The 11195-nt window shown below is 60.0% G+C and overlaps 1 protein-coding gene and 1 long non-coding RNA gene across 2 annotated transcripts; one reads left to right on the top strand and one right to left on the bottom strand.

Annotated features, from left to right (window-relative positions):
• Window positions 1-1459: 1459 nt before the first annotated feature.
• Window positions 1460-3602, bottom strand: LOC119842279 (chelonianin). The gene is made up of 4 exons (XM_038370210.2): window positions 3473-3602; window positions 2962-3132; window positions 1859-1996; window positions 1460-1654 (listed from the first exon to the last, which is right to left on the bottom strand). The coding sequence occupies exons 1-4, from the start codon at window positions 3555-3557 to the stop codon at window positions 1644-1646; spliced, it is 405 nt and encodes a 134-aa protein (XP_038226138.1). The 5' UTR covers window positions 3558-3602; the 3' UTR covers window positions 1460-1643.
• A 4459-nt stretch (window positions 3603-8061) lies between these two features.
• Window positions 8062-8610, top strand: LOC122456508. The gene is made up of 2 exons (XR_006275430.1): window positions 8062-8270; window positions 8566-8610. It is a non-coding gene; the product is annotated as an uncharacterized LOC122456508 (long non-coding RNA).
• The last annotated feature ends 2585 nt before the right edge of the window (window positions 8611-11195 follow it).

The following is an 11195-nucleotide window of genomic DNA, read 5'->3' as shown; positions in this document are numbered from 1 at the left end:
CGAGGAAACAACCCGGATCCCAGGGTTTGGGAAACTCCCTCGAAGGAGCCTGGAGAAACAGGGAGGTCCAGGCCCAAAAGTCCCATTGGTTGCAGTCTCAGAGACTGATGGGGGCACATGCCCGCCCCATCCTAGGGGACAGACCCTGCTCAGTGCCCAAGGGAAGGGAAATCCCTGGCTCCAGCCAGTGGCTCCGGGGACACGCATGTGTAATTCCTTCCTGGCCCCATGGGTACAGAGAGCTTGGCCCGTGGGGGCGTGCACGTCACCCTTTAACCCCAGACATGGGCTGGGAGCCAGGTCACGGCCCATTCCCTGTTGCGTCCCCAGTAGCTGGTTCCGCCAATCCCCTTGGGGCCCAGGAGACGGGACCGGCTCTGGAAAAAGTCCCCGCGAGGGATTCAATTCCCAGCAGTGCCCATTGGACACCTGGCTACTGCTCAGCTGCCCCTGCCCTGCAGCCTGGCTGCGTCTGTCCAGCAGGGACTGACCATCGGGACCGTGGTGCCATGGCCCAGCCCCATCCCTTCCATTTCCCACCACGGGGGACCCTGCCCAGGGGAACGAGGAAATGGCCATGGCCCAGAGCAAGGGGGGATCAGCCATGGACACACTGGGCTTGTGCTGCTGCCCTTGTGAACTGCCAGAGCCTGACACGGGCCCAGAGCCCCCAGAGCCGTCCTCCCTGAGAAACCGCCAGGCGGGTCCAGAGCAGCCCTGCAGGGCCGGAGGCCTGGTCACCTGAGGGGACTGGCCCGACCTGTCCACACCAACCAGGGCGATGCAGAGCGGAGGGAGGAGCCCGCCTGACCCCCCATCTGTCCTTCCGTGAGACACTCGCCACTAGGACACCTGGAGGAGGTGCCTGACTCGCATGGCAATAATAGGGCTGGATCCCCAGGACTGGGTCTTGCTGGGGAGAGGGACCGACCCCATTGGGGAGAGCGGGGTTGACAGGCTCTGAGCTGTGGCTTCCTCCCGCAAGCGACTCCCCCCAGAGCTACTGGGTAGGGGCCGGCTGGGAAAATCCTCCCCCGACCCTTTCACCTCAAATGCCTGTTGCCCAGCCACTCTGGATTGTGTCCCCTGAACCCCTCCCAGAGGTGCTGTCTGGGGTCCTGTGGAGACAGCCCTGCTCCCCTCGAGATGCTGAGCAGCTGTGCGTCCCCACCCCAGTAATGTGTCTGGGTGTGTGAGGTGCCTTCCCCTCTAGGCTCTGACCCCCCCGGAGGCTGGTGGTCCTTAACACCCTCTCCCTCCAGGACACAGGGCGAGCCCAGCCTCTGGGGGCTTAAACACAACACCCCCGGGAGCACCCCATAGGCAGTCAGCGTCTCTCAGTCTCTGCACTGCACCCTGAAATGAAGCATCTGCCTTGGATCTGGCCTACTGGGTCCTGGAGGGGTGGGGAGAGGAGTGGGGGGATGCCCAGGCTGGAGAATGGAAGCAGAGGCCGAGGTGCTGGGACATCAGGAAATGTTTATTGAGGAAGAGAAGGAATCCCAGAAAACCTCGACCTGTTCCCCTGGCAACAGCACCGGGGATGGGGGAGAGTCCCTGGGGGTCGGGGCTTTGTCTTCGGGCTGATCCGATCTTGGCAATTGGCCTGTGGGGCTGAGGCAGCTCGTCCTGGCAGACAGGAGTTAGGGAGACCCTGGAAAATAGGAGGAAGCCGTCAGCGCCCTGGTCCCGTATCGCTGCTCCCCGAACATCCTGTGCTCGGCGTGGCAACAGGGCAGCTTGTGAGAGTGACACCGTCCAGGCAGACAGGTGCGCGTGCCGGGGGACGGGGCAGCAGCACATCTCTGGACAGCTGCTGAGCCTCAGGGTGTCATTGTGGCCGGAAGACGGGACTCACCTGATGGAGCCACCGTCATGCAGATGTAGCCACAGCCATTAAAGCAGCACTTCTGTCCTTCTTTACAGTCAAAGTCGCTGTCGCAGCCATGCAGGCAAATGCCAGGGCCTGAGGTCTTGGGGCAAACCCCGGGTCTCTCTGCAATGCAGAATGGGCACAGCAGGGAGACACCAGACTTGTCACTTAGCTGCACCAGCCAAAGGGAATCCCAGCCTCTGCCTTAGGACCTTGAACTGGCAGCTCCCTGGGCAGAGGTCAAGGGCAGCAGACACTTCCAGCTTCCTGAGACAGCTCTGGGCTGGGGGGCCTGGGAGTTGGGATCAGGTATGGCAGGCTCATGGGGCTGGGTCCTGGCCCTTCATTGCCCTGGGTTTTGTTCCCCTGCCCCAGCAAAGCTGCCTGACCCCCCCGGCCCAGCACTCTGGCCCCTTCCTCTGTGCTATCAGCCCTAGTGCTGCATGCAGGTGTGAGGACAGCCTCAGCCCATGGCACTGCACAGCCAGCTCTCGCTCAGAGCTCCGCGATTGCTACCCGGCTCAGCCAGACCATGCTGCACAACGGACAGAGTGGGCAGCTAGGTCCGAGGGGCCGGGCGTTTAGTCTCTGCTGTCAGCATTTCCGGGTGGAAGTGAAGCCTCCAGCACGACCCCAGTAGAACAGCCCACTTGTGCCAGAACTGGAGTCAGATGCTGGCAGCGTGGGCTCCCCTGCACAGGCTCATGGCTGGGGACCTGGGTCCCTGGCTGCCCCATGTGTCCATTAGCTTCTTCAGGAGGCAGGTCAAGCCATGATACAGGGTGGCAGTGACTGCCCAGGGCCACGCAGTAGGTGGCACAGCTATACTGGAACTCAGGGCTTCCTGGCTAACCGTGCCATGGCTCCGAGCCCTGTGATTTAGGACCCCAGGTCCCTCCCCAGCCACAGCAGGGCTGGAACTCAGGGGACCTTTTATTTGACCAGACCTCGCACTGTGAGAGATACCAGGGCTCCTTGAACTGCTGGAGACCAGCCCCAGTGTAATTCCGCCCCCCAGTTTATGCTGTGCAGCTGGGCAGCACCTGCCCCCCCCCCCCAATGGGGACGCCAGGCTCTGTCCCACGCACCAGGAGGCCTGCAGGCACGCACACACTCTGCCTTCCTCTTAAAGTTGTTCTTGTTGCCCTTGCAGCCACCATAGATGAAGCTTTCACACGTCCTGGAGGCCGGGTTGTAGAAGTAGCGAGGGATCCGTCCCTTGCAAGGACCCTGCTCAGGCGGGAGTCGGCAAATGTCACCTGGGGAGAGATGGGTTGTGATGAGAGCAGACATCTGCACTGGATGGCCCTGAACACACGCACGTGCTCTCTGGGATGAGGCAACAGCAGGGTGCCTCTGGCCTGCATGGTGTGGCCGTTCACTGCTGACCTGAGAGCTCTTCCGGGGAAAGTGGGTGCCACAGGAGAGAAACATCCACCTCCACCTCCAGCAAAGACTCCGAGCCCTGGGGTCTGGGAGCGACAGCCCCAGGGAAAGCACATTTAAGGGCAATTCTTGCACTGCAAGTTGTGACTTCCTCTACAAAAGAGAGAGCTCCCGTGACCCTCATCTGAGCCAGGGGCAACTTCCCTTACTCACGTTTATCTCCCTGACCAGCTACAGCTGGCAGCTCGGCCCAGACGGCCAGGAGCCCCAGGAGCAGGAAGATGCTGCCTGACCCCATGGTTCTGACGGGAGCTGGGTCTGAGTGCCCAGGGCTGAGCCAGGCTGGGATTTAAAGCCTAGTCCACGTGGGGCCTGGTCAGGAGCGGGGGGGAGGTGCCCGCAGTGACCTATCGGCTCCTGCCATGCTCCAGCTCCCAGCACGCACTGTCTGACAATAAATCAGTCCCCCTGCATGGAACGAGGAAACAACCTGGATCCCAGGGTTTGGGAAACCCCCTCGAAGGAGCCTGGAGAAACAGGGAGGTCCAGAGCGCCCTGTGGGGAGACAGCCTGGTGCAAAGTGAGACTGACGGGGAGGTGAGCTGGGGGGGAGCCCAGGGTTCCTGTGAGCAGGGCATGGAGATGGGGCACGTTATGCAGTGGGGCTGAGAAGGCCAAGAGGATTCTGGGTAACAGGCGACATGGTGTAACGAAGACGTGGTGACATGGTACAGGCTGTCTGCCCTGCTGGTACCAGGGCGTCACACTCCCTGCGTTGCTCAGCCCTGCTGGAGTCTCCTCAGTGCACTGCCGTAGCGTGTGCCAATACAAACATCCTCCACACCTGGCATGTTACTGAAGCCCTGCCCAAGGCCAGGGACAGGCCCCTCCTGGATGCCTGCATGCAGCTCCGGGCATGTCAGCTCCCTAGGGAAGCGGAAATTCTGGAGAAGGTGCAGAGATGAGCAGCTGCTGAGGGTCTCAGCTAGAGAGCTGAACCCTGGGCAGCATGGGGACCAGCAGCTCTGGAGAGGTGATGGCTAGATGAGGATCTGTCAGGCTGAAGCAGTAGCCAGGGGTCACATGGCAGTGCTGGGAATGAAATCCACCTAGAGCCAATCCCGTCTGGGATCCTGGGCCCCAGCAGGGCTGGCAGAACCAGCTACTGGAGACTCAGCGAGGAACGGGCTGTGACCTGGCTCCCACCCTGTGTCCGGAGTAAAGGGTGACTTGCATTCCTCCAAGGGCCGGGTTGCCTCCAGACCTAGGATCAGGAAGAAATTACGAGTATGTATGCACACACACACACACACGCCAGCATGCACACAAATACGCCAGCGCGTGCACACACACACACAAACACACACATATGCCAGAGTTTCTCCTTGTCTTGGGCACTGAGCAGAGACTGTCCCCTAGGATGGGGTGGGCATGTTCTCCCATCAGTCCCTGGATCTGACTGGGACCTTGGAGCCTGGGCCTCCCTGTTTCTCTAGGTTCCTTTGGGGGGTTTCTCAGACCACAAGATCCGGGTTGTTTCCTTGTTCCATGCAGGGGAACTTACAGGTGAAACTGGTTTATTGTGAAATGCAGTGAGTTGGATGCTTAGCCAGGGAAGGAGCCCAAAGGTCACTATGAGCCACCTCCCCTCTCAGCTGCAGCAGGGACAGGGTTTAAATTCCTGCCCGGCTCAGCCCTGGGCACTCAGGCCCGGCTCCTGGCAGCACCATGACATCAGGGGCCATCTTCCTGCTCCTGGGGCTCCTGGCCCTCTGGGCCCAGCTGCTGCCTGCGTCTTGAGGTGAGTGCAGGCAGCAGGCAAAGAAGGGAGCAGGGGCAGTGGGTGCTTGGAAATACCTGACACATTAGGCAGTGGGTTGGTTTGTCTCATCATTGACCTTATGCAGGGACCAATAGAAACACGTCTCCATTGTCAGAGCCACTGGCACAGGGATGGGACTGACCCCAGCAAAGTCAGGGTGAGGGGATGAGATTCCCTTGGAGCAGCAGACAGAATTACAGACTGGCCGGACACTGGGAGTTCCCAAAATGCTGAGTGATAGGCACTGAGGGGGGCAGATATCCCAGGCTCAGGCCTGGGGGGAGAGTGGTCCTAGCTCTCAGCTCTGTGTAGACAGCTCAGATACTGCAGGGCTGAGCATAGAGGAAACAGCTACAGAGAGAGATGGTGACACAGATGTCAGATTAGAAGACTCCCAGGATGAATCTCTTGATAAATTTGAGAGAATTTATGAAATTCAGTAAAGGCAGGTGCCAAGTACTGCACTGGGGAAACACACACATACCACGGGGGGAATAACTGGCGAGGCAACAGTATGCAGAAAGGGATCGGGGGCCACAGTGGATCAAAGGTACAAGTCATTCTGGGTTGTATTAACAGGGGTGTCGTATGTAAGACACGGGAGGTCATTGTCCCGCTCTGCTCAGCACTGGGTGCTGCACTTCAGGAAAGACATGGAGAAATTGGAGAGAGTCCAGAGAGAGCAATGAAAATGAGAAGAAGTTTAGAAAAACCTGAGCTATGAACAGTGGTGGATTAGCCACTGCGCCAATGGGGTTCAGGCCCAGGGGCCCCAGGCAATTGGGGGGCCCTGGAAAAATGACCGCCCCTGTCCCCCGACCCGCTCTGCCTGCCCGGTGCTTCTGCTGGGGAGCGGGGTTGGGGCACGGGGTCATGCCCCACTCTGCCCACTTGGTGCTCCTGCTGGGGAGCGGGAGAAGCCCCCACACCCCGAACCCATTTCCCCAAAAGGAGCATGGGGAGTGGCAAGAGGGACTACAGGTAGAAGCGGTGGGGAGGGGCCCCCACTTGCTCTGGCCCAGGTCCCCACAAAACCCTAATCTGCCTCTCCCTATGAGGAAAGGTTGAAAGAACTGGGCATCTTCAGTATAGAAATGAGATGACAGAGAGGGGAATAACAGTCCTCAAATCTGTAAAAGGTTGTTGTAAAGAGGAGGTGGATCAACTGTTCTCCAAGGGTAGAAGAAGGAGGAACCAGCTTAGTTTGCAGGAAGGGAGATTTAGTTGAGATATTAGGACAAGATTTCTAACTTTAAGGCTCGGTAAACTCTGGAATAGGTGACTGAGGGGGATTGTGGAACCCACATCACTGGGGGGTTTTAAGAGCAGGTTGGACAAACACCTGTCACAGCTGGTCTAGGTGTGTTTGGTCCTGCCTCACCGCAGGGAATGGACTGGATGACCTTCCAGGCCTATGTTTCTAAGACTCCCTGATCCTGCTCTGTCCAAAAGCTCCCAGACCCTACGGTGGCTCGTCTTCTGGGAAGTGCCTGGTTCAGATGCAGGGGACTGGCTAGTTCAAGCCATTTCCAGCCAACACGGGCCAGCCACAAGCTGTCACAGAGTTCACGGATGATCCTCTGGAACTGCTCCCCATGAAGCCAGTCAGGACTCTGGGGGAGTCTCCTCTCTGGGAGCAGCCTGTCTGCAGGACACACAGCTCACCCGGCTGCCCCCTTCCTGGGGCTGACCTCAGAGCATGCAGCATCCTCTGCCCCACCGTGCACTTCCCACAGCCAGTCCGCCCAGGCGGGGTCCTGGGGAAGTCAGAGGGTCCTGCCCCTCAACTTCACCATCAGACGTGACTCTTAGCCAGCCAGTAAAACAGAAGGTTTATTAGACGACAGGAACATGGTCTAAACCAGAGCTTGTAGGTGCAGAGAACAGGACCCCTCAGCCGGGTCCATTTTGGGGGGCAGTGAGCCAGACAATCACATCTGCACTTCACTCTATGTCCCCAGCCAGCCCCAAACTGCCTCCCCCTCCAGCCCCTCCTGCTCTGGGCTTTGACCTTTTCCCGGGCCAGGAGGTCACTTTTGTTCTCCAACCTCTTTAGCTCTCACCTTGCAGGGGGGAAGGGCCAGGCCACCAGTTGCCAGGAAACAGGGTGTCGGCCGTTCTCTGTGTCCAGACCCCTGCACATACCTGCCCTCTAGGGCTCTGCAAGGACCATATACCCTTATCCCACCACCTAGATACTTAAGAACTGCACAGGGGAAACTGAGGCACCCCCACACTATTCAGAGGAAACATTAAGAACAGTCCCGCTTCGCCACACAAGCTCTGGACTCTCGTTCCAAGAACTGCACTGGTGGAGGAGCCCAATGGCCCTGGCCCTGGGTGGGCTGCACCTTGGGCTCCAGATGGTGCAGGAGAGGGACCTCTGTTGCCAACTCTGGTCTACAGAGATCATTAACGCGAACTGGCCCTGTGGCTGGCCTGCTCTCTCAGGCCGCGCACTCCGGCTGAGAGACAGCTCTGTGTTTCCGTGCTGTCAGCAGAGGCCCTTTGGCTCAGGCTGAGATGGGCCATCCTGCTGGGAACACAAAGTCTCTTCCAGCCAGGGCCCCCTCTTGGGCACTGGTTTTCCAGGCCCTGGCAGGCAGCGCAGTCTTTGGGAAGCAGGGGCCATTCAGACGTTTGCCCCATTGCACCCCTGGGAGGAAGTTCTTTTCCTGGTTTTAAAAAGCAGTGAAGTTTTTGGGTCCCGCGTCACTACAAATGGCTGAGAGCGACGCTCCCTGGCGCAGAGAGGCAGTGAGAGAAGCACCGGCATTGCCACAGTGATGGCCACTCTCGCCGTGTGCTGGCCACACAGAGCGAGAAGGCTGATGAGCAGCCATGGGGTTAAGCTGCCCTCCAGCGCGCATGGCTGAAGCGGGGAGTGTGGCTCTGATGGAGCAGAGGGATGAGCGACGCACAGGGCATCCTGGATGGGGTCTCTCTTCAGTCCTGCTATGGGCCTGTTTCCCACAGCGAGGCAGGAGCCTTTAGGTGGGCAGCTGGTCAATCAGGGTGGGTGTCTCATGGCCACATGATCCTTCTGTGTCCCAGGGAGCCGTGGGAGCTGCCCAAAGCCGCTCGGCGCTGGGCTCTGCGCACAGTTATGCGGCAGCGACGGTTCCTGTCCTGAAGGAGAAAAGTGCTGCAGTAACGGGTGTGGCCACCAGTGCATCAGAGTGTCTGGAGGTGAGTTTAATGCCTGCCTCCGCAGGGAGCCTTGGCTGCCAGGGCCGGAGGGGGGATGTGCCCATATCTGAGCAGGTGGGAGGAATCGGAGGAACACAGTGAAGGGCCAGGGCCCCAGCCGCATTAGCCAGCCCCAACCTCCGGGCTTTGAGTTCCACACTCATGTGCCTCCACTGGAGTCACTCTAGTTTACATGGACCCACCAGTCATGGCGCTGGTGAGCGCAGGGAGCCCTGGGCATGCGGGGAGCAGTGATATGGGAGCAGGGCTCTGCCAGCTTTGTGCTACTTCTCAGGGTCTCCCTAACACCCGTCTGCCTGAACCCAGGTGCCAGAGGGGACATGCCGCCCCCGGGACCCATGCAAGACAATTGCCGAGAACAGATCAGCCTGCAAAGTTCCCACTTCCCGGGTCCTCCCCCTGCTCCCCTCACTCTGCCCAGCCCCTTTGGCTGCTCCAGCTGCCCTCGGACTACATCTGCCACGTGACATCACCGGTGCCTCCATGCACAGGAGGCTGGTTGGGCATGGCGGGGGAGCGAGCATGTGCCTGGCCGCTGCCCAGCTCTGCCTCGGAGCAGCACCCTGAGAAGGGTGTAGTAAAGCCTGTCCCTGCGTAAAAAGCTGTGTGTGTGAGTGCTTCGACGTGTGGCTGCCAGGACAGGCTGGTTGGGGGCACCAGGGTGGCCAGGGACTAGCCACTGCAGCAGCCTAGCCCCTGGATTCAGTCACTGCAAGCTCCCAAATTACTCCAGGCCCAAATCCCCCCTTTCCTGCTCAGGACCAGCAGGGCTATTTGCACAGGACCCCACAGAGCATCTGGGCAGGGCCACTGAGGGGCTTTCCAAGGAGCTGCAGGGATCAGGCCCCCCAATCACTTGCTGCTCTGCTCACCCTGTTTATGTCTCCAGCCCTGCCCCGGCTCTGCCCTGAGGCCAATTGACCTTGCACCTTGTGCCCCAATCTGGGGGACACAGACACTAGCAGAGCCGGCCACATCCCTGGCAGCACTGAGCAGAGCGGCCTGACACTCCCACACACTGTGCAGAGCCTGGTGCCGGGTCCACTTCAGGACCAGGCAAAGGTTTGGGGTGAGCCAGGGGGATTTTCCCAGCCTGCCCCTCCCTAGTTGCTCTGCTGCAAGACAGTGTCTGACAGGCTGTGAGCTGGGGGCTCTCACATCCGGGGGGGTCTTCCCCTCCCAAGCAGGGCCCAGGGGATCAGGCCTTTGGGGACAGACACTTGCTCCATGTATCTGGGTCTGGGTAGAGACTCTGGTGGCAAGTGTCTCTCAGGGGAGGATGGTGGTGGGGGAGCTGGCAGGGACCAGGCCTCCTCTTGCAGGGCTGCTCTGGAACAGCCTGGCTGGTCAGTCAGGGAGGGCAGGTCCTGGGTGCTGAGGACTCTGGGCCCCTCAGGACTCAGTGAGCAGGGACCCTTCCTGTCCCCTTCCCTGCCTGCTTGGCCATTTCCTTGTTCCCCACAGTGAGGATCAGCACCAGGGCATGGTCTGTTGGGAAGCAATGGCGCATGGGTACAAGACTGTCCCTACAGGCCCCTGCAGTGCTGGGAACGTGCCAGGTGTACCGCGCCCCCAAGGCAAGCACTGTGGCTAGGTCTCGTAGGTGCCGGCTTGGTGCTCCCAATAACCTCCCAGACACACGGCTCAGGGACTGGCCATTTAGTGGGGCTGCAGCAAAGGGGAAGGTTCCACATACGCTAGGCACAGAGGCTTAACCAGTTACAGTTCAAAGTGAGCACTGGCAGGTCTTGGTTGGCCCCTGGGGCAGCCCAATCAAGAGTCAGGGCTCTCCAGGCCCTGCACCGGGGTGAAGGCTGATGGGAGCTGCCCCCAGCCCAAGAGATGAGCCACCAGCTCGCCAGGAGCACAGCCTCATGCTTGACTAAGCAGCTCCCCTGGGAGAGGAATCCCCACCAGGAAGGGAACCTGTTACAGGCGTCTATGTTCCCAAATGAGCCCCACACCTCACACCTGCCCCTCCCTCCAGCCCTTGCCACCCACACAGTATGGGCATGGGGCCTACTGATTGCGCAGGGCGGGTGACCCACTTGCCCTCTCTGGTGGGTGCTGCTGCTGACTCAGGAATGATTTGGGGGTAGCTGACACAGCACAGTGAGTTAGCCCCAGTCCATGCTGCTGTCAGAGCTCAGAGCCAGAGCCGGACCTTTTCCAGACAGTGGAGAGGGGCCAAATGGGGGTGCGATGTCATGCCAATGGACCATTCCGGCCTGTTCCCCAGCCTGCCCCTCCCTAGTTGCTCTGCGCTATCTGCCCCGCTGTACAAGGGACCACACCAGAGACAGAGGGCTGGTGTGATGTGGCCAGCATGCCTCAGTGCAGGGACAGGATGGAGGGGGCCATGTGGGCACCATGCACTAGAGGGATGATGGGTCACGGGAGCTGGGATTTGTTTAAACAAATGTTTCTGAGGTGAGGGTGCCAGGTCTAGGATCACAGCCTGTGCTTTCTGAACAGGTCTCTCGTCCATACTGACCTCAACCCGCCTTTGTCTGTGGCAGGGTAGCCTGGTTTGGACCAGCGAGCCCTCCGTGCATGAGGACCTGCCTGGATGACGGCCATGGGGCACGTGGCTGCTCCCAAAGCTGGGGGAGCCGTTCGATTTCCCGCAGGCCATGCCCTGCCTTGGGCAGGGCCACGGGACTCTGGGCTGAGCTGCCCTGCTGGTGCCCGTCATGGTGGTCATGTGACTCCCGGGGGCCAGCAGATCCCAGGGGTCACAGACCCACTTTGCCTCGGAGCGTCACACTGTCCCCTTGGTGCGAAGCCCTGGACCTTCACTTTTCACCAGGGCTCCGCTGGACGCTGCCCCAAGATGGGGTCCCTGACTTCAGCACCCTGTTTCTGGCCAGGGCTCTTTCCTCCTTAGTAGGCCCAGGGGCAATG

Source organism: Dermochelys coriacea, chromosome 13 (assembly GCF_009764565.3).
Source record: "Dermochelys coriacea isolate rDerCor1 chromosome 13, rDerCor1.pri.v4, whole genome shotgun sequence".
Classification (NCBI taxonomy): domain Eukaryota; kingdom Metazoa; phylum Chordata; order Testudines; family Dermochelyidae; genus Dermochelys; species Dermochelys coriacea.
Note: the sequence above shows the minus strand (reverse complement) of the source record. Positions and strands in the feature narration are given on the sequence as shown.